At 37.2% G+C, this 23,513-nt stretch overlaps 1 protein-coding gene across 3 annotated transcripts in view; it reads left to right on the top strand.

Moving 5' to 3' along the window:
• The window catches only part of LOC104861834 (cytochrome b-c1 complex subunit 2, mitochondrial), a 44,384-nt gene that overhangs the window by 13,906 nt on the left and 6,965 nt on the right, over positions 1–23,513 (top strand). For 2 of the 3 annotated variants that reach the window (XM_010623437.3, XM_010623438.3), the window contains 12 exons: positions 1,785–1,895; positions 2,524–2,607; positions 2,703–2,852; positions 4,217–4,281; positions 5,765–5,821; positions 6,046–6,170; positions 9,338–9,435; positions 15,145–15,202; positions 18,483–18,578; positions 18,868–19,067; positions 21,170–21,250; positions 23,192–23,268. In XM_010623437.3, the coding sequence (XP_010621739.1) occupies positions 1,893–1,895; positions 2,524–2,607; positions 2,703–2,852; positions 4,217–4,281; positions 5,765–5,821; positions 6,046–6,170; positions 9,338–9,435; positions 15,145–15,202; positions 18,483–18,578; positions 18,868–19,067; positions 21,170–21,250; positions 23,192–23,268 (1,094 nt within the window). In that variant the 5' untranslated portion in view covers positions 1,785–1,892. The remainder of the gene's footprint in view (positions 1–1,784; positions 1,896–2,523; positions 2,608–2,702; positions 2,853–4,216; positions 4,282–5,764; positions 5,822–6,045; positions 6,171–9,337; positions 9,436–15,144; positions 15,203–18,482; positions 18,579–18,867; positions 19,068–21,169; positions 21,251–23,191; positions 23,269–23,513) is intronic. The other variant, XM_010623436.3, reaches the window with a different exon arrangement.

Below are 23,513 nucleotides of genomic sequence, written 5' to 3'. Positions count from 1 at the left end.
TTGGTTATCTTGAGACAGGGTCTCACTATGTAGCTGCGACTGCCTTGGAACTCATGTAGCCCAGGCTGGTCTTGAACTCATAGTGATTCTCCTGCCTCAGCCTCCCAAGTGCTGGGATTACAGGTATACCTGTTACTTTTCTGAGCAAGCTAGTGAGGCATAACAGAGCAGAAGTACATCAGTGTTACTGTGATTCCCACTCCTAGCATGTTGCAGTTTTATTTTTAACAAACTGATAAGTGATAAGAATATAAAGGTAATTGTGCACATTTTAAACACAATGAAAATATCAGTGTTAAATAGCTTTTTGTACAGGCTTTAATCCATTTTTCTGAAGTGTGCTGTTTTTTAATGAAAGTAGCTGTAATCTCTTCACATCCCTTGGAACTGCTGTTTACACATTGTGACTTTTTAAACATCCGTATTTTTCAGAATTAACTTTTTTGGAAGGAGGAAATTTCCCACTTGCTAAATGATGCTAAATTGTTCTTTGGACTATTGAATTTTAGGTACTCAGATTTCTAAAAGGATAGTCTGTAGCTTTCTAAGTTCTTCACTAAAGTTGGTTGTACATAAAGAATATAAAGTGACACCCAAATTCTTTTAAATGTCTGGATTTTGCACTAGTGACATAAGCAGAGTATTTTGTTCGTGCATACTTTAGCTATTAAATTAGACAGTCTTGAGCTTCCCTTAGTTAATGCAAACCATTTGGTTTTTTACTGTGCTTGAGGAGACAGTATTTTCATATAATTTTTGCCTAAATCAAACAGCCCACTCTTAATTTTTTTTTTTTTTTTTTTTTTAAGACAGGGTCTCACTGTGTAGTTCAGACTGCTCTGGAACTCACTGTGTAGCCCAGGCTGGTCTCTAATTTTTAGTGATCCTCCTGCCTCAGCCTCCCTAGTACTGGGATTATAGGCGTATGGCACCATGCCTGGCTAAATGTTAATTTTTAAATATCAAACTTTGGTGAGCCATCTTTTTGGGAAGTGATTACAGTATGCTTAATTTTCAGTGGTGGCTAAAGACAAAAAATTCTGGGATTAGTTACTCTTAAAGCTTTATGAAGAGAAATTGATAGGGACTATTTTTGATCAGTTGAATAGATACCAATGTCAGTGTATCTTGACACTTGACACTTGTTCATGTGTTATTTTGATCCATTTTCTGTGGTATTTGGTGCAATAAATCTTTGGAATTTATCTTGAAAAAAATAGCACTTCCTATTCCATAGAAGACTGAACTGATAATAATAAAGCAGAGCTAATTATTATTTATAACTAAAATACCAAAAAGGGAAAAAGTAATACTAAAAGCAAATGAAAACCAACAGCCAAGTTAGTACAGCACTGATGCTGAATGCACTGCAAACAGCCACTGGGACAAGTGCAGAGTAGAGGCATGGTAGATTCTGCTGGGAGCCCACAAGGAAACTCCAGCAACACATTCAGATCTTAGGGCTGAATTTTATTTATTCAGTATCTCCACTAGTAACCTCACGAGTCTTGGTCATAGTCAGAATGACTTATGACACTGTGTATCATTTGCCAGAAAAACTGGATAAAGTGAATTCATTTTGCATCTCTTACCTGACATTTAATATGACCCTTTTATCCTACCTTTGATTGCATATTATATATTTAGAATCTGCTGTGAATGAGTCTATTATTAATCTTGAGATGATAAAAATTTTTATTTAGTCCAAGTAGGTAAGTCTTATGGCTGTGGTCTTGTATCATTGTATCATCATCTTGTATCTTATTTTGTTGTATTTTCACAAGAGAGTGAAGAAAATAGAGGCTCAGAGGGAGTTGGTGTGCTTTGGCTTTTTTAGAGATTGCTAAAATAAGTGAAGACATGAAGTCATTTCAGCTGGAAAATAAACTAAAATGGTGAGACACATTGGGAAGGTTAGGGAAGCAGTAATGCTAAAATCTGTAAAAGGGTGTTGATATGGGCAGTCTTACATTTTTTCAAAAAATTCCAAAGTAGCTAAAGGAAATATTTGAAACTTTAGTAAGATAATTAAAAAGTAAGGAAAATAGTTATTCTTCACATAGTAAAAAGTGATCATAAAGAACTCAGTATTCTCAGGCTAGGGATTTAGCTCAGTGGTTGCACTGCCTGCCTCACAAACACGAGGACCTGAGTTTGATTCCCAATACCAAAAAAAGCCTCAGTATTCTCTAGCTGGGCATGGTGACACAAGCCTGTAATGTCAGAGGGGCTTGGCAGGAACATTTTGAATTTAAGCCAACCTGGGCTACATAGCAAGTTCCAGGCCAGTCTAGACTGTAGAATGAGACCTATTGAGAGAGGGTGGGGAACACTTAGTATTCTCTATCAGTTCCAGATAAATGAAAGCTGAAGAATGGCTTGGGTAAACTGGTCAGTTCATAGCAAAGCCATGTCATGGAGATGGTTATTGCTCTTTGTCACTCAGCAACACAAAGATAATTTTTTTTGTATAAAGCAGTGTTCTTGTGAGAAATTTATGTAACCAATCTTTTTTGTGTTTAGAGATTTTATTCCCTCAAAGTTGCCCCCAGAGTTAAAGCCACAGCTGCCCCTGCAGGAGTGCCTCCACCTCCTCAGGACCTTGAGGTTAGTCTAATGAATTTTTTCCTGGAACTCATATATACCTTACTTTCCTTGGTAATGTAAAGGTAATAATCACAACTACTTTATTTTACATACAGTTTACCAAATTACCAAATGGTTTAGTGATTGCATCTCTGGAAAACTATGCTCCTGCATGCAGAATTGGTGTGTTCATTAAAGCAGGCAGTAGATATGAGGACTCCAACAATTTAGGAACCTCTCATTTGCTGCGTCTTGCATCCACTTTGGTAAGTATCTATTACTGCAGCGTTTGGAAATGCTGTGGTATTGGTCCTATGAAGAAGCAAAACTAAAATCAGCATCTCTTGTGTTAGCTTTCTGTCACTGACAAAATGACTGGGAAAATCAAACTTAAAGGAGGAAGGGTTTATTTTAGTTCACAGCTTTAGACCATAGTTGACTGGCCCCATTGCCTTTAGGCATTTGGCAAGGCAGTAACATCATGGTAGAATGGCACAGGGAAGGAACACTGCTTACCTCTTGGGGTAGCCAGGAAGCAAAGGGGGAGCGAGAGCCAGAGCCAAGAAAAAGGGCTTCAAGGTCAAGATATCTTCAACCTCTCAGTAATACCATCAAAGTACTAATTAATTAGTGATTTAATTCATTCAATCCGCTAATAAAATTACAGCCCTCATGATCCAGTTACCTTCCAAAAGCCCCATCTCTAAACATTGCTGCACTGGGGACCAAGACTTCAACACATGTGATTTGGGAAGACATTCCAGAACGAGCCCATAACACCTTATATTAGTTTCCTTGAGCTGCCATACCTAATTACCACAAACTGGATGCTTTAAACAGAAGGAATTTATCCTCAGTTTTAGAGGCTAAATGTCAAAGTCACGGTGTTTTATGAAGTGTCAGGTTGTCTCCAAATCCATGCTTCCTCTAAAGGCTCTAGAAAAGAATCCTTCCTGCTTCTTCCTAGCTTCTGGTGGTTGCTAACAATCCTTTGCTTGTAGTTGTGTCACTCCAGTCCCTGCTATTGTCATGTGTCCTTTTGTCTGTGTCCCTGTATCCAGATTTTACTCCCATGAGGACATTAGTCATATTGGGTTTAGGGCCCACCCTAATTCAGTAACTAATTAAATACAGCTGCAAAGACCTTATTTCCAAATAAAGACAACATCCCTTGTTTCTGAATGGACATGAGTTTTGGACATACTGTCCAACCCAATAAAATCCCCTAATATAAAATGAGGAACCACAGCCATTTGCTGCAGAGAAGCATTTTATTTGTAGTCGGCTGAATGTTAGCATTAGAACATAAGAAATCAGTAAAATTTTTAAAAACAAAGTGCCAAAAAAAGAAAAAAGTCTTCTTTCCTGTATGCAGTTCTCTTTCAGAAAAGTGAAGTCTATATAATAAGCTTTTATCTGATAACAGTTTTTTACATAAAAATACTTCGCATAAAGATCTATCCTTGTGCTTGTCTTTGAACTTTGCTTATAATTCTTTAAAGGAGCTGCTATTTAGTAAAAGTCCTCCTGAATCTGCTACTAACAGTTATATAGATTTTGATAACTATATGATGTTTGGGAAACTTGGTATTGAAAAACTACTAAGAAAATTTTTCTTTCTTTTTCCAAGACTACAAAAGGCGCTTCATCTTTCAAGATAGCTCGTGGAATTGAAGCAGTTGGTGGTAAATTAAGGTTTGTTAAATAATAAGGCTTGTAAAAAATAGTAAAAGTACCAGAAGAGATTGGGTTGTAAGGAAACTTTTCTTTTATCATGGTTGAAGACTTCTTAAACACCAGGACAAAATAATGATGAATTTGCATCAAAATGTAAAAACATGTTTATCCAGGTAGGGTGGAACAGGCCTGTGTTCCCACCTTAGGCCGGAGGATCAGTCAGGGCAATTTAGCAATCTAGTGAGATCTTTTCTCAAAATTAAAAAAATAAAAAAAAAATTTAAAAGGGCTGGGGATATAGCTCAGTGCCAAGGCCCTGGGTTCAGTCCCTGATACAGAGGGAGGGGTAAAACATCTGTGCCTTAATGTAAATATGTAAGTAACTGGGAGTAGGTATTTGCAAAGGATTTCTATTTGATAAAATAAAGAACTATAAATTAGGAAAAAAAATTATCCAGAGACAGTGAATAGACAGGGTAAGAACAGACTGTTCCCTGAAGAGGAAACCAGAAACACCAGTCTTTGTTTATAATCACCAAACAGTGTGATGCTATTTCATGCCCATCAAGATTTTTTAAAAATATGGTGCTGGCAAAGATAATAGAGACTGAGAATCTCATATTTTGCTTGTGACAGTATAAATGGATAATTGCACCAATTAGAAAGAATCAAGGAATATCTAGTATTACTAAATTTCTAAAATGTTTTGATCGTGTGCACAAAGCTATTCTTTATATAAAGAGTAGAAACTACACAGCAATTAGGAATGAACCAGCTCTGTATATCCACATGGAGAAATTACAAAACAAAGTGATTGTGATTGTGGTTTGTAAAGTGGGCTGGGAAAGGCACAAAGGTATCTTCAGTTTATTTGTCTCCCTTGTTGCTCCTTAAAAAACAGTAGTAAAAAATATCTAAAACTTAACATTTTAGAGGTCGGGGATTTGGCTCAGTGGTTCTGCCGCCTACCTTGCAAGTGCAAGGGCCAGAGTTTGATACCCAGTACAAAAAAAAAAAACCCAAAACATTTTAAAGTTGTAGGGTATTAAGCGACATTCAGTAGTCATGAGCATCATCTCTCTGGAACTTTATCATCTTAGCCAACTGAAATTCTGCCTATTAAACAGTGATACCCCATTCCTTTTTGTGCCCTGAGCCCCTGCAGCCACTGTTCTGTTTTGTGCCTTGTTTTTGGCTATTCTGGGTTCTTCATACAAAAGGAATCATACAGTATTTGTCCTTTTGTAATTTATCTAGTATAAGAGCCTCAGGATTCTTCCATGTTATAGCACAAGTCAGACTTTCATTCCTTTTTAAGGTTAATTTTCCATTTCTTGAATATTTCTTAATGTCTTAAAATTTTAGTTAATGAGTATATATTATTGGCACTTCGGGATAGTACTTCAAAAACTTTCCAAAAGATTTGACTGATTTAATAAGATACGAGGAAAAGTGTATTCTCCTAATTCACATAATTCACCGTAATTTATTTCCAATTCAGCGTGACTGCATCAAGGGAAAACATGGCATACACTGTGGAATGCCTGCGGGATGATATGTGAGTACCTGCATGTGTTGTAGAAATCTCCTTTTAAAGCAATGCTAAGCTTCTAAGTTCATCTTTAATATATGTCAGTATCACCTGTCACTTGGTTCTGTATTACTGTTCACAGACTTTGTGCACATAACACTGCCTGCCACAAGGACTTAATATAGAGACCATTGCAGTTGCAGAGAATCATGAATGTTGACCTGTAACCCTTACCTTGATGTTTTCTACAGTGAGATTTTGATGGAGTTCCTGCTCAATGTCACCACAGCACCAGAATTCCGTCGTTGGGAAGTAGCTGACCTTCAGTCTCAGCTAAGAATTGACAAAACTGTGGCTTTTCAAAATCCACAGACTCGTGAGTACATTTTCACATTAGTCAGTTTCTAGCATATGAGCCTTTTGAGAAGACCGATTTATATAGGAGAAAATTGCTGTTGAAATATTTTGCTACTTGAGTTTAAAAATATCTTTTCCAAAAGTTTGCTCAATTATTTCAGCATAATGTTTATTCTTTTTTTCTAAGCATTTATATTTGTTATTGTTTATGTTTTATGGTAAACAGATTGATTATAGAATCTTAGATGTTTTTTCCCATTTTCCTCTTTTTTAAATACAGTAATTGTTTTGCTTACACCAAACCAAGCAGTTTATTTTTGCTGCTTCTGCTATTATTTATTACTACATATTGCTGTTACTGTTTAATCAGCTCCCTTTACTGAGTTTCAAAAGCAAGCAGCTCAGTGTTTTAAAAATAAAAACTTCCTTGTGCTCCTCTTTTTAAGTCTATAATGTTTAGTATGTAATCGTCTCAAGTACAACTGGCAAAACAAATCTGTGAACAAGCACTGCTGACTCTTAGAAGTCACATCTTCTAGTGGGAGAACAAGTGTAGGTAGACCAAAATAGAGGGCAGCTGTAGGGGTTCAGCATGGAACGTGCTGTCCTGAGAATGCAGGCCTATTGAGATAGGCTCTTACTAGGTGTGTGGAACATAGTAAATGTTTAGTTCATGTTGCTGATGTTATTTCATAGGGATGCTTTATATCACAAGGAATGGTAGTCTATATGGCTCAGGGCCTGTACCAAAGAAATAGAACAGTAATGTAGAAAAGATGATTTATGTGTACAGAGTGGCTATTACAGAAGGAATCAGTAAGTGACACAGAGAGGCAGCAGAATGGAAGTAAAATAACAAATTTACTCATCGATAAGGGTCAATCGCACATAAGCCGTGCCTGGATCGACAATGCACTGGGTTACAACTCCTCATTTTATAAGGTTTCACAGTCTTGACTTCATTTGGGTGGTTACATTTCATTCTCACAGTTCAAATCACCATCACAGAATACGTAATCTTTTCAACCCAGACATAACAATTCTTTGCAGTTGGGGAGTTTAACTTTAACATTCGCCTACTTATCTATTCTAGTCCATAGGAAAGCGGGGTGTTCAGGGTAAGGGAGCAAATGTTAGCAGTGGGTTCTTTCATTTAGACACTTTTGTGATCATGTGGCTCCAGTCTCATCGGAGCTCAAGACCTTGACATGCCCTGTTATCTCAGGGTCAGACCAAATGCCTCATTCAGCAATTAGTGCCTTCAGTGCCTATTAATTCTGAGCTAAACAAAACAAACTGCTGTTAGAGACCGCAGAAGCCATTTTACATTGTAACACTTTATAGGTTTTTGAAAAGTTTTCCCTTTCATGGCCTCTTCCCCACTGATGGTAGTGAGGTTCCAGACCTCATCCTTTGTTACTGGACAGTAATTATATACTCTCCTGGCTGCCCTGGTCTCTTGGGTTTATAGCTTAGTCCCTCTTCCACATTACCTTTACAGTGATTCTTCTGATGTGACAATCACAGCTTGTGTTTATGGGATAAAGTTATTTGACAAATTCTTTAGCTTAGCTTATATGGCCTTCCATGATCTGACCTCAGCCTATTTCTCTTGTATATTATTTTAAACTGGTACATAAAAATTACACATTCATGAGGTACCATGGAATGTTTCAGTACTCAATATGTAATGTTTAAATCAAGTTAAATACTTTTTTTTTTTTTTTTTTTTTTTTTTGATACCGGGGATCGAACTTGGGTCCTCGAGCTTGAGAGGCAGGTGTTCGAACCACTGAGCTAAATCCTTTGCCCTCAAGTTAAACATCTTTCTCTTCAAGCATTTACTATTTTTTTATGGTAGAAACTTTCTCTAGCGTTTTGAAGTGTATAGTGCCACTTCTTATTTCTTACTCGATCTTCTTCCCTTCCCCGCAGTTTTTTGCCTCTCAAACTACTCTGATAGTTTACACCATTGCTTTGTCTGTTTCTTCTGACTTTTGTGCAGATCTCAAGTCATATACCTAGGAAACACTCTTTGTATAAGACTCATCCTATATATATATATATATATAATTTATTTTATTCTTTTGCTGTCCCCACTGCCTTCCATAATGCCCCCACTGTACTTCTGACACACTGCTGACAATGCCCCCATGATACTTTATTGCATAAAGTCTTCCTCTCAACATTTTGAGGGTAGGCATTGTATCTTACTCATCTCTGTATCTGTAGCACCAAGCACAGTGCCTGCCATGGGGAAGTTGCCCCAACAGTGAACAAATACAGGAAATATAACTCTAGTAAAGGCATCAGAGCAGGAAGGGAAGCACAATGCCAGGGTATCAGAAAAGAGTAAGTACAGTCAATGATAGTATTTGACCCTTATAGACTAGTGATACCATCTAAGACTGACACTGTCATAGCTCCCTATATCCTGACAATTACCTAGAGAAAGAACCTAGAAGTAAAACTCATATTGACTTGGGCGTGGTGACACACACCTGTAATCCCAGCACTCAGGAGACTGAGGCAGGAGGATTGCCACAAGTTGGAGGCCAGGTTGGACTATATAGTGAGTTCAAGACCAGCCTAAAACTATTTAGCAAGACCTTGTCCCGAAAAAAAAAGAGAGATTAAATGAGGTCACACGATCAGGGAGTGGTAGAACCATAATTAGATTCAGACTCTCTGAAACCTAGTTCATTATACTTTCCAGGTGATATCCCATAGAAGTGTTTAGGTGAATTTTGTCATGCCATGTAATCTCTTCTTTTTCTTACCTCATTCAGCTGGCAGAATTTTTAAAACTTGCTAGAAGTAAATGCCATAACTTGGAAGGCTATGCCAGGAAAGTGACCAGGAGTTCAAGGCCAGCCTGGGCTACATATTGAATTCAAGGCCAGCTGGAACTTACATAGTGAGATCCTGTCTCCAAAACAAACAAAAAAAAAGTTGCTAGAAATAGTGACAATAAATGTAAGTCTTCTTACTACTTGAACGTCAAATTGTAAAGCAGTCTTTTTGTTCTCAGTTTTAAAAATATTGCCAGGGATTTAGCTCAGTGGTTCCATCACCTGCCTCACAAGCACAAGGACCCAAGTTCCATCTCTGGTACCAAAGAAAAGAATTATCATCTTTACTTAAATTATATTCCAGTAATTGCTTCTTTACTTATCTATCTTATAGGTGTCATTGAAAATTTGCACGCTGCTGCTTACCGAAATGCATTGTCTAACTCCTTGTATTGTCCTGACTATAGGATTGGAAAAGTGACGTCAGAGGAGGTAACTGGTAAAATATACTGGGTTTTTAAATATGTTTGTTTCCACATTAAATTGAACAGTCATCTATCATTACAGGAGGTTGCTGACTTTTCTTTTTATCTTCTAATTTTAAAAAATTCAGCTTGCTTCTTTTTTTTTTTTCATGAGCTTGCTTTCCGTCAGAGCAGTGTTTGTATGTCTTTTAAGTAAAAAAAGTTTTGACAGAGTGTGCCGATGAGTGCCTGTAATCCAGGAGGCTGACACAAGTGGCTCATTGCAATTCAAAGCCAGCCTGAACTATATAGAAAAACCCTGTTTCAAGAAACAAAGCAAAAACAAAACGTTTTGATAAAGGGAGATATGATTATTACAGAAAAAAATGTGGAAATAAACAAAATGAATGAAAAGAAAATATTTTACATACTTAAAGGTACTCAGTATTAATACCTGGTATATTTTCTTTTGTGTGTCCTTTTCTGTGCATGTGTATCTTTTGTGGGGGGCGGGTGGTTTTGAGACAGGGTCTCACTATGTAGGTGAGACTGACCTGGAACTCACTGTGTAGCCCAGGCTGGTCTTGAACTCACCATGATCCTCTGCCTTAGCCTCCCGAGTGGCAGGATTAAAGGTGTGTGCCACCACACCCGGCTTATATGTGTATCTTTGTGTGTGTGTGTATCTTTTTAAAACAATATTTAAATGTTTATTAGAGTAAATCCTTTAAAAGTATTTAGTCCTCTGAATATATCTGTAGCTCTGAACCCTACTTCCGTACATACCATTCACTCACTGCCTCAGTCACCTTTTCCAGCACACCTCCCTCATCATGTTGGCAGTGCAACTTTATCACAGGTCACAGCCATAGGTATGCTGAAGAACTATGTTTCCAAAACAAGAAACACTGAATGTTAAATCTGCTAGTATAGAGATACATATAATTTCCTACTTCTACAACCCACCCATGCCCCCCAGAATTAATCATATAATATTTAAAAAATTATCAACACTTTAATATTGACTCAAATTGAGTTTGGTTTTGAGTTTTGTTTTATTTTTTTGGTACTGGGGATCGAACTTGGGACCTTGTGTTTGTGAAGCTGGCAGCGAAACCACTGAGCTAAATCCCCGGCCCTCAGAAATTAAGTTTTTAATCTCACTTCATTTCTGGTTAGCTGCTACAGAAAACTAAATTATATCCCTTTCTCATTGACTTATCAGTTTAATGCTGACCACTCCTAAGGTATTTTTATTCAAAAATGATAAATCATATCCAATTTGAGCAGGAGCATTTTTCATAAGAATGGCCTCTAATGAGTTTTGAAATTTTTCAGAAATCAAGCTCATCCTTGTGAGAAATTGTGATTGAAGTAGCCAAAAATAATGCTTAGAGCAAAGCATCTATCTACAAGGGTGTTTATTATGGCATTGTTTTTCAGTTGGGAAAAATTTGAAACAAGTTACTATCCAACATTAAGGGATTAGTAAAATAACTTTAAATAACTGTAGAGCCTGGAATGGTGGCTCTTGCCTATGATCTCAGCCCTTGGGAGGCTGAGGCAGGAAGATTCTTACGAGTTGGAGGCCAACCTGGGCTACCTAGGGAGTGCAAGACCAGCCTGAACAACAAAAAAAAAAGTCCAGGGAACTACAAAAAAAAAAAGCTCAGTGGCACTATGCCTGCCTTGCAAGTACAAGGTCCTGAGTTCAATCCCTGGTACAGGAAAAAAAAATTGTAGAAAGATACACTATTCAACCATTCTAAAATATTTCTGATAATGTAAATTTTACATGACATATTGTCAAATAAATGCTATATATAAACAATATAAATACTATATGTATACTATTTATAGTATACACCAAGAGGTTCCTGCTATTTTTTTCCCCCGGTACGAGGATTGAACCCAGGGCTTTTGCACTGAACTGCATCTTTTTAATTGTTTAAAATTTATTTATTTATTTATTTTTACTTGAAAGTAAAAAATACATTTTAATTCACCATGCTTAATTAAAACACTTATGTATTAAGCTCAGAGATACACAGAAATACCTGTCAGATCAATATTTTTATATTGAACACTACAGATATACATAATTCAGATAAGTGATTTACTGAAAAACAAATAATGTGTGTACTTCAAGATCTCTATCTGGGATTTTTTTTTTTTTAATTTTATGGAGAAATATTTATCTTCTGCTTTTTGTATTACTCCTATGGGAGTAATTATCACTACTATGTAAGAAATTTTCACAGGATTTTCAAAATGGGCTTACATATATAGTTTCTCCCCAGTGAGATTTCTGTTGTGTATTTGACAATACATTTGTACTGAAAGCATTCCCACATTGCTTATATACATATGGTTTCTCCCCATTGTGTCTTTGGCAAACACCACAAATGCTGCAAGCTTTCCTGCATTGCTTACATGTACAAATTAATGTTGAGTGTGAGTTCTTTTATGTATTTTACAATAATGTGCACTAAAAGCTTTTGCACGTTGTTTACATACATAGGTTTTCCCATGTGAATTTTTTTCATGTATTTTACAATAATGTCATGTACTAAAAGCTTTCCCACATTGCTTACATGCATAGGGTTTCTCCTCAGTGTGATTTCTTTCATGTATTTTACAATGACATTGTGTACTAAAAGCTTTCCCACATTGTTCACATACATAGGGCTTCTCTCCTGTGTGAATTCTTTCATGTTTACAATTTTGACGCCTACTGAAAGCTTTTCCACATTGCTTACACACATAGGGTTTCTCCCCACCATGATTTCTTTCATGGATCTGAACATCATTAGGTGTGCTGGAGGCTTTCACATTTTTCTTATATGTAAAGGTCTCTCTAAGGTGAGCTCTTCCACTGAGATCAGAGTAGGATTTCCCACATTAATCATATTCAAGGGGCTTCTCTACGGTCTTTGTCCTTGCATGCTTCTGAAAGGACTGAAAATCACAGGTTCTTCCATGTTCATTACATTTACACAGCTTCTCTTCTGATCCCAAGTACTCAGATGTCTTCAGTCCACTGTGAGCTATAATGGGCACATTTAGTGACAAATGCCCAATCGGGCTTTCTGCAAGCAAGGCTTTCAGCTGGTTTTAAACCAGCTTGTTTCATCTCCACATCGGCATCTGGAGTCCAAAGGATATTTCTTCATATTGATTCCAAACTTTATTTTGATGGTATTTCTTCTTCATTTCTTAGATTTTTCCAGTAACTTTTGTACTCTTCTTCAATTTCCTGGTTATTCCAGGCTCTTCCTACAGCAGCCATGTTCTGAAAAGTTTCCCTCATCACATCTCTAGAGCTTCTTTTGGGATGAATTCAGCAAAACCTACTCCTCTGTGGTGAAGTTCACAGCCACATCCTCAAAGGTCACTGCCTCGATTGTGTGGCTTCAGGTTCTCCCAGGTCCTTCCCATGCAGCATGCAGCTGACAGAAGTCACAGAAGTTGGCCTTGCAAGCTGGGTGGGCTCTCAGCAATGTCGTCTCCTGGAAATTTTAGAATATGTAATTCTGTTTGCCGCTGTCTACAATCTGTGTTGTCCTATCCCAGCCTTAGTGTTAGGCAGTGTACCTGTGTGGCCGAGCCTACTTTAGAAGTTAGGTTTTTTTAGTTTTCCCAGCTCTTTTCCTCATATATTAGTGGTTAGTCTTCAGCAGGATTTTCTGTTCCTTCCTCAGTAGTGGTAGTAAATAATGGTATCAAATTATTTCTGCTGTCCTCCAGATGAAGGTTTTTTGCTTCTGCCCCCAACCTCCAAGAAATAAAAGGTCTTTGCCTTTGTCATGGGTTTGAGTGGGTTTATTATCCCTCTCTCAGAGGCAGAGGGTTTTGGCTTCTGTTTCTCCCCCAAAAGCAACATCTGTGTTCTGGGATGCTATTTGTTGACTCTCCATCAGTGACTTAAGGCTTTTGCTTGTGGCAGAATGGTCTAAGAAACAGGTGGAGTTTTGTGTCTGTCCAGATGTTCTGTGTATCTTTTCCTTCTAGGGGGTTCTTTTCAGTCTCCTGTTGTGTCCCCCACTGTCTCTTGTGAACACCTGAGAAGCAGCTCCCATTCTGCAGCTTCCTGGAGGTCCTGCTGCTCTGGACCCTGCCATCTAGAGCCTTGCTGTCAGTGCTGTCCCGAAAGCGCAAACTTGACGTGGGGGCCGTGGCGGAGTCCTTGGCCTTGCTGAGTAGATACATGGAGGTGGTGCTTCAGAGCCGGAAGGCTGCATCCCAGACTCAAATGAGCCACCCAGCAAGACCCAAAGGCCAGGGCCACCCTGTTTTTTCAATTCCTTATTTTGAGACGGGGTTTCACTAAATTGTTAAGTTGCTCAGACAAGACTCAAACTTTTGATACTGCTACCTCAGCCTCACAGAGTTCTGTGATATCAGGTGTACACCACCATGCCTTGTGAAAAGATCCCATTTGAAAAAGAAAAAAGGTGTTATGTTGTTGTGGACCAATATTTTAACCATGATGAAACTGGTTCTCACAAAGGTATTAATGTTTTTAAAAAATGTGTTTCTAGACTAAAGGATATTCTAAAGAAGTTGGTGGTAGCTACTTTAAACTTCAATAGAAAAACATTGATAGAAAAAAAAAAAAAAGAAAAACATTGATAGAACAAAAAGTATCTCTTTCAAGGGCAACTCCGTAGATATCCGCTATTCATTTTAGAGCACAACTTCTGATAAGTTGATTAAAAGTTTAAAATTAAGTCTCTTTACTTTAGCCAATGTTTCCCAACATTGTCATTTTCCTTCCCCAAGGAGTTTGTCTTTAAATCCCTCTATGGGCGCTCCAGAAGCCTGGCTACACCACACAATAAAAGCAGAAGTGATTCTCCAAAATCTTCCCTGGAGTTGGTCTTGTCTCCACGCCTCACCCTCTCTCCACAAGTCTCAAACCAGAGTACACCACCAAGAGACTACATCCCTCTAATGGATTTTTTAATGCCACAGACACTGTTTATATTACTGTAAATGTCATATGTGTATATATAATAAAGGTGCTTTTTTTTCCCTTAATTCCAAGAACCAATTTTCTGCCCCCTGAAGGAAGTAAGCATATGTTGAGAATATGTGTTTTAGTCCTATTTTGTGTATTAAGCCTAAGGTAATATTATAAACCATGATTGGCATCAGAGATAGGTGGGAAGCATGTAGTTTTAACAACTCTACTAGACCTGCTGTAGGATATTTGTAGTATAAATACCTGGTTAAAGACAAAAGAAATATAATGTGCTGCTTGAACCATACTATAATAAAAATCATAAGTTTGCTGGGGATTTAGCTCAGTGATGCCATGCCTGCCTCGCAAGCACAAGGTCCTGAGTTTAATCCCTAGTACCAGAAAAAAATAATAGTAATAGAATGATAAAAATTACAAGCTTATTCTCATTTTTTCAAGTTCAAGCTAGTATATAATCTTTATTCATTTTTAAATAATAGCTTTACTGAGATGTAAAACACAAACCACACATTATTTAATATGAACACTTCCATGGTTTTTATTGTGTTCAATGTTGTACACCCATGACCACAATTAATTTTTAATTCTTTTTGAGCAATAATTTCATAATAAAATCAAAGAGTAATTCAGCACTAATTAGTCCCTGGTAATTCAGTATAGCAGCCTTGTAGCTTGGATAATTGCACCTCTGTCCTTTTACAGCTTTTTGTATTTATACCAATGTAACCTGAGAATTTTCTTTAACTTCCTCAGTTACACTACTACGTTCAGAACAATTTTACAAGTGCAAGAATGGCTTTGGTTGGACTTGGTAAGTTGGGAATTCTGTATGTATCAGTTTGCTTCCATAAGAGCAATCCCTTAAACTGAGATTATGGTGAGCATAAGATTGAACAAAATTTGAAAGCCTGTATTTATGTCAGACAGACAATATATAGTAGGATTTTAACTGCTATTTGTTTGGGAAAGCAGAATCCAATATTTAACTATGTAATTACTTTATATTCTTTACTGTATTTGCAAAACTTGTGACAAGGATGAATTCCTTTAAGCAGAGTTTTTATAACCTATCTTTTAGAAGTACAATTTAATAGAAAAATAGGCAAAAGAACTTCAGCAGACAACTCATGCAGAAGTGTGTGTATGTGTGTGTGTATCTGACTGTCTTAAAAGACTGTTAGCCTCACTAATAAAAATTTTAATTTGTAAGATTAGCAAAAACCAGAAGATTGACATTGCCTAGCATTAATCAGGGTATGGAGATACGGGTAGTGTCCAGAATTGTTGGTAGGAGTATAAACTGGTGCTTTTGGGAAAACTATATTTATGAGTGTATACATTTTTAAATATGTATCAATTCTGAATGTTTATATGCCTAGAACCAGGAACTTTTAAGAATGTGTTGTGAAAAAAACACTTGGTCAAGTTTATAAAATATTTGCCTGAGGATATCATTACATTTTGGTTTGGTTTGTATCTTAATTACTTTTCTCTCATTGCTGAAATAAAATACTCAATGTTTTAAAGTTAAAGGGAGAAAGGCTTATTTAGCTCAGTGTTTGTAGAGGTTTCAGTTCATAATCAGCCAGCTCCAAGGCAGGGTGGCATGGCAGACAGACATTGCAGAGGAGAAACAGTTCATGGTGGGCAGAAGGCCACAGAGCAAACAAGGGTCCTTAGCAGCTTCTTCCTGTCCCTTTTATACTCTAGGCAACCAGGATTAGGGCAGTACTAAACCAATCAGTGCATGGATTTAGTAATTACCTATCCTTAATTTCAGCATCACACCCTAAATTCTGCCACCTCTGAAAAAGCCCCACCTATGACCACATGAGGCTTTGAGGGGGACATCTACACAATCCCTAACAGTTTGTAACAGCTTCAGGTATAATTCACATGCCATAAATTTAACCCCCCCTCCTGTTTTATACTGTTAGGGCCTTGTTTGTGTTAGGCAAGCACTCTTACAACTGAGCCACATCCTGGCCCCCAAAAGCAAAACCAAAAGTGTACCTTTTTTAATACATCAGAGTTATACCACTATGATGACAAATTTCTGACCATTTTTCTTATCCCCAAAGAAACCCCATACCCATGTGCAAGTTATTCCCTATTCGCTGTCTCCCTGCCTCTGGTATCCACTAATCTACTTTGTAGCTCTGTAGTTTTGACTAATTTAAACATTTCATATAAATGGACTCACATGATAGGTGGCCTTTTATAATGGGCTTCTTTCACTTAACATGTTTTCAGAGTCCATACATACTGTATCAGGTGTCACTGTTCCCATTTATGGCTGAAAAAATACCCCATTATTACATTTTGTTTAGCCATTCATTGACATTTGTGTTTTCACATTTTAGTGATTTTGAAGTTCTTTTGTTGGTTTTCATTTTTTTGTGTGTGTTTGTTTTGTGGGGGCATTTTTTGGTGCTTAGTGTTTTTTTTTTTTCTTTTCATTATTATTTTTTGGCTTTTTGAGTTAGTTTCCCTACATAGTAGTTTAGGCTGGCCTTGAACTCATGTGGCCCAAGTTGACCTTGAACTTGTGAGGATATTCCTGCCTTAGCCTCTCAAGTGCTGGGATTACAGGCCTGCCACCCAATCCAGCTTTTAGTAATTTTGAATTTAGGCATTCATGTGTAAGTTTTTCTTGGGATACTTGGTTTCAATTTTTTTGACTATTGTCAGGACATGGTAGTTATGTTTAACAGTTGAGGACTGCCAAATTGTTTTCCAAAGTAGATACACCATTTTACATTTCCACAGGTAGAGTACAAGGGTTCCAGTTTCCACATCTTCACCAAAGATTATTATCAGCTGTCTTTCTAGTGATGACTGTCCTAGTGGGTGTGAAGTTGGTTTTATTTGCATTTTCTTTCCCCTGCCTTTGGTACCAGAGTCTATCAAACTCAGGACCTTGCACTTGCAAGGCAGGCATGGCACCACTGACTTAAATCCCCAGCCCTGAGTTTTCTTAATGACCAATGACATTAGTCATTTTTTCATTTTCTTTTTGGACATCTGTATAACTTCTTGGGGAAATGTTCATTCACATTCTTGGCCTGTATTTTAAATGAATTGTTTGGGGTTTTGTGTGTGTTACTAAGGATTGAACCCAGTGCCTTGTACATGTTACACAAATGCTCCGCCTATGAGCACTAGCCCTTTTGTTTTTTTTTTTGGTACTGGGGATCAAACTCAGAACCTTGTGCTTGCGAGGCAGGCAGCAGAAGCACTGAGCTAAATTCCCAGCCAGCCCTTTGTTTTTTATTCTTAAGTTCTTTATATAACTTTGGATAACAGAGACTCTTATCACAGATATGATTCATGAGTATTTTCTTTTTTTTTTTTTGTGCTGGGGATCAAACTCAGGACATTGCACTTGCAAGGCAGGTGACAGCACCACTGAGCTAAATCTCCATCCCTTTCTTTGCTTTCTTGATAGTGTTCTTTCATGGACACTGCAGTATTGTTTACTGTTAGAATGTGCTAATGTCCATCAAAAAGGATGGATTGAATAAACGATGGTACAACATCCATAAAATGGATTTTTATTTATTTATTTTTTTACAGTATTGGAAATTGAACCTAGGACCTTCACACTGAGTTATAGTCCCAACCCTTTTTACTTTTACATTTTATTTTGAGACAGGGTCTCAGTTGCTCAGGCTGGGCTCAAACTTGGGATCATTCTACCTTAGCCTCCCAGAGTGCTGGGGTGCTAGGCAAGCAGTGCCATGCCCAGGTGAATGGAATTCCTCATTACCATTAAATGTTTGAGCAGACCAATCAGGTACAAATTGCAAAAGATAAATTAGAAACATTAGTAGAATGATACCATTATAAATATAAGGGCTGGGAATATATCTCAGACATCTGTTTGGCAGGCTTGAGGCCCTAATTCAATCCCCAGCACCAAAAAGAAAGGGGAAGGGAGAGAGATTATCTGTTTAGAGAAAAAAATATACATAGTAATCTAAATTGATACCTGGAGAATGACATGGTGAGAAAACTTTTTTAGCAGTAGATATTTTATAACTGTTTTAGAAGTACTGGTTCTAGCTTTGTTTTTGTTAATGTTCAAACAGGTGTGAGTCATCCTGTTCTAAAGCAAGTTGCCGAGCAGTTTCTCAACATGCGTGGTGGGCTTGGTTTATCTGGTGCAAAGGCCAAATACCGTGGAGGTGAGCAGTATATTGTGTTATGCTTAATTTATCAGAAGGATGCTTCCCTGCTAGAAGAGCATGTTGGAGTGGAATAGGCTTCATCATTTACCACTAAGCCATTTTGTTATATAAGGAATATAACAAGTGTTATATGTTGGTGTTATGTAGGATAGGATGGCCTGGGGAGAGCACAGCTTCACAATAACTTAATGTTAGTGGGTCAGTACTATGTCATAGGGAGTACTGAAGCATAAAATCGATGGTGACTAAACTGTTTTCCTCTTTGCCCTCTCCGTAATGGTCCCAGGTGAAATTCGAAAACAGAGTGGAGACAGTCTTGTCCATGCTGCTGTTGTAGCAGAAAGTGCTGCCATTGGAAGTACAGAAGCAAATGCATTTAGTGTTCTTCAGCACGTCCTAGGAGCTGGACCACATGTCAAGAGGGGCAGCAATACCACCAACCTCCTATACCAGGCTATTGCCAAAGGAAATCACCAGCCATTTGATGTGAGTCTGAGAAGTTGGTACCTCTCTCTGCTTTTTGTTTTCAAAGGCTTAGTATTTATGATGTGATCCGGATCACCTGTTCTTAAAAAATTAAAGTAAACACAAAGAATTTATACAGTTGCAGAAATAGTTAGTCTCGACTTTTAAATACATTAGTGGGTCTGTCAGAAACTTACTGTTCTACCCAGTCGTGGTGGCACAAACCTGTAATCCCAGCATTCAGGAGGCTGCAGGAGGATGGTCACCATGAGTTCAGGGCCAGCCTGGAATACATAGCAATACTCTTGTCTCAAAAAAAAGATACAAAAAAACTTAACTGTCTTTTCAATTCTAATACAGAAAGAAAAATTTAATGCTTAGGGGAAAAAGTCAAAGTCATACATCAGTTCCTTCCTTTTATAAGTGTTAGATATTAAACATTTCCCTAGGTTCTAACTAGTATTTCTTTCTAGATAATTCTTCCCATTCTGTTGTGTAGCTGCTTGAGTTTCACTGCTCTTTGTTTTCCAGCCATATGGGCAACACATACACAAGAGAATTGTTTATAGACCTACCTCTCCAGTTTGAGATGAGATTAAAACAAAATATTTAATCATAACAAACAATTTGGAAAACACTTTTTTAAAACAAAGAAATGTTAAAGCCTTCAAAATACAGATACATCAGGAGAATATGAAATATCCGGTAACTGAAAATTATTTAATAAGTAAGCATTTTTTGCCTCATGTAATCACATAGAGGACTTTAAGTAATATGCTTTTTTAAAATGTTCCAAGTTGTAGGATTGAAGTTGGTCATAGTTTCCACTGCAGTACATGGCACATTAGCTTTATGCTTCATTTAGTCTTTGGCCATTTGACACTTAACAGTGGAAATTAGAATCAATATTATTTTTATTCCCGTTTAACAAACTTGATGAGTTTTTTTGTTTCATTTTGTTAGCAGAGGAACCTTTTTTTCCCATATGATTTCCCAGATGTGTGGTGCACAACACAAAAGAAATTTTGATGTGTTACTTGATTGTGAAGTCCTTTATCTGTACAGAGAGAGCCTTAGGGTTCCCTGGAACACAGTTTGAAAACCATCATCTTAAATTAGTCCTAAATTAGATTTTGCTGTTTTAATTTCCTCCTGATTTTTTTCTCTTTGTTCGTAACCCACTGTTTTCTTACTGCTTTACTTTTCACCATTAAATGTTACTGATGGTTTTGTGTGACTGGAGTTTAATCCTAACCCGATAATTTTATAGAAATTCCTAGTTCAGGATTTGGGCAAAATTTGGAGTTTGAGTAATACAGTTTTAAAATTATAGTTAAACTTTCAAGTAATGCAAGTGGTTTTTTTTGTACACTTTATGTGGATCAAACTGATGGTTTTCAAATTTTAATGTGCATTAGAATCATCTGGATCATTTGTTAAAAATGTGGGTTCCCAGGCTACATCCACGATATGCGAGTCAGTAAATCTATTGCCAGAATCTGAAAGTCTATATACTTTTAATCACTTACAATGATTTTTTTTTTTTTTTTGGCAGATGGTTTACATTTTATATAAACACTGCAAAACACTATTTTCGGCAATCAGTTTTACCTTAAGGAGTTAAAACGGCTCAGACTGTAGACAAGAATTATCTCTATCACCTGGAAGCTAAACTTGCCTAGATATTGGTCTCTAAGCAGAAATTTTTTCTAAACCTTTGTCTTTGTAAGAAAAATGAAAGCAAATTGGTGAAAAAGCATCAACAGTAGAGAGACAAAAGCAGATCTGTCTAATGCCAGAGTCCATGATGTATAGCACTTGGCCATACTGTATGTTAAAATAATATTTGCATTATTATTCATCACAAGCAAAAAACCCAATAAAAATAAAATGAGCAGTTGTTTTAGAAAGATTTAAATGGAAAAATGTTTAAACCATTGGAGCTGTGAAAGAGGTAAACTGTGTACACAACACTTCAGCCCTTCGCAAGACTTGTTAAATGAAAATATTAACCTATTTTGCTTATAGTATGAAGGTGCAAGTGTCTGTTAGACAACCTTGAGGAAGTTGTTCTCTCTTTTACCTGGTAGAATATCATATAATAAAGTTTCATTGTATTTCAGGTTTCTGCTTTTAATGCCAGTTATTCAGATTCTGGTCTCTTTGGGATTTACACTATCTCACAAGCTGCAGCTGCAAGAGATGTAAGTTTTAAACTTGCCTGCTCTCAAAATCTATTCCCAAAATTTATATGGTTTTAGTTAAAATAGGGAATGTCTGAATGCTGTGATTTATCAGCACTGTCTTGTATCATTGAAGTATCTCTGATAAGGGGAAAATCTAAAAATATATACTAAATCTTCCAGGAAAGAGGGGAAATTCCTAAGTATTGTGGTTCTTAGACAAATGGCATTAAGTTGGCTGTCTGATGTCTAATTTCAGAATCTAGAAGTCAAGGCTGAGATGCACATATACTGATCCTCACTACAGAGATTATGTTGAAGTCACAGTTGTGGGTGAAAAATTATAGAAGAAAACTGAAGCTCATGTTCTGAGAAACACCACCATTTACGGGGCAGATAACTAAGAAATGTAGGAGACAGGGAATAAAGGCAGACTGGTATATATGAGGCTGGAAACAAAATAGTTAACACCATTCTGTTCCATTAGAGATTAGGATCCCGTTAGTTACTACAGAAAGGTCTGGCAGTTTAACAAACTAGAGCATCACTAGTGATCTTAGTTTTCCCCAGAGTAGTTGGAAATGAGCTAAAGTTTAATTGTGAGGGAAAAATGAGAAGAAATGACGGGTTGATGTGAGCAAATGGCACTTAGACTTGCAGGGAAGAGGCTGGTAGCTTTAGGAGAGTTTGGAAAAGACATTCATAAAGAAAAGGACTGGAGCAGATATAGGAGTTAGAAAATGATAAATGGCTCGAGTCTGGAAAAGCAGATCCAGAATATAAGTGGAACAGTTTAATCTTGGAAATAGAACCTAATGTTGTGGAATAATGTCAGAAAGACAAAGAAATGCATCCTAGGTGAGATAGGAGGCTGTCATGTTTTAAGAATGAGAGGAAGGAGGACATATGAAAGAGATGAGGTTTGGGACAAGTGAGTGTCTAGATGCACACAGCGGCAGCAGTAGTAGAGGTGTCTGCTTGAAATGAGTGACTGTGAATTCACAGTGTAGTAAGCCAGGTCTGTTTTCTAACTTTAATCTATTAATGTTTATTATCGTAATGAAACAACAGGGGAGTCAGGCACTAGGATTAATCCCAGGTTGGAATCCTGCAAAAATCCTGAGTAGATTCGAAGTAGAAAGAGCACTGGCAAGAGTGACTGAGGGATGATTTATAGCTATAGGCCAGACAGAGAAGAGAGACCAGAGGAACTTGCAGATTGAGAGAAAGTGGACAAATCAAGGAAGTAGAAATGTTGATAAAAGTAGAAGGGTAAGGACAGAACTGAGGCCAGAAGCTTTAGAATTGGGAGTTAGGATGTCAGTTAGGACAGGTGTGACTATGGAAATGGGTAATTAACATGGAAGGGAACTGTGTCCTAGAATTTAGGTGATCAGGGGAACGATAGGTAGGAGACCCAGATGGTGCCAGGATTAAGATCGAGAAGATCATGAGACAGGTTAATTCATTTATTTATTTAGTAAATATTTACCAACCCTCTATATCAGTGCAACTTGATTCCTTTTTAATGCTGGTGTTCCAGGTATGGACAAAATAAGCCTTACAAATTGAGTTTGTGTGAATTTCTGCTTCTTAGTGAAGAGTAAGAGGTAGCAGTATTAATTGCATGACACTGAAAACATCTGGAGGGGTTTTCAGAATGTTTATTCTTTATAGGAGAAGACAAATCCATGTGTTTGTGTTTGCTCTTCCTTGAAGAAGATCCCTCCTCTTCAGTCATCTTTTGCCCTCTGACTCTTAAGTTATAAAAAGCTTGGCTGCTTGGATACTATAAGTTGTATAAACAGCTGCTTAAAGGGATACAGCTACTACAGAATTCCAAATAGACACTGCTATATCTTTAAAACTAACTTTCCACCATGTGCTTTTTGTGTTTGGTTGCTTCAGGAGACATTGGCTTTGGCCAAAGATGATCAGTTTTCATTTGTGTGTCTGTCTTAGGTTATCAAGGCTGCCTATAACCAAGTAAAAACAATTGCTCAAGGAAACCTTTCCAGTGCAGATGTCCAGGCTGCCAAGTAAGTTTTCATACTTTATGCTTTATGTTTTATGTATTTGAAATCTAGTTTTTCTGGTTATGCCACTGTTGTTACGTATAAGGATTAGAAGTACAAAAAAAGTATTAAAAGGGACGGTCTTGACATGTAACTCAGGATAGAGCTCTTTCCTAGTGTGCGTGAAGGCCTGGGTTCAATCCTCAATACCAAAAAAAAAAAAAAAAAAAAAAAAAAAAAAAAAAAAAAAAAAAAAAAAAAAAAAAAAA

The sequence above is a fragment of the Fukomys damarensis genome, unplaced genomic scaffold (assembly GCF_012274545.1).
Source record: "Fukomys damarensis isolate Sample0158 unplaced genomic scaffold, DMR_v1.0_HiC HiC_scaffold_34, whole genome shotgun sequence".
Lineage (NCBI taxonomy): Eukaryota > Metazoa > Chordata > Mammalia > Rodentia > Bathyergidae > Fukomys > Fukomys damarensis.
This window is presented reverse-complemented; position numbering and strand designations above follow the sequence as displayed.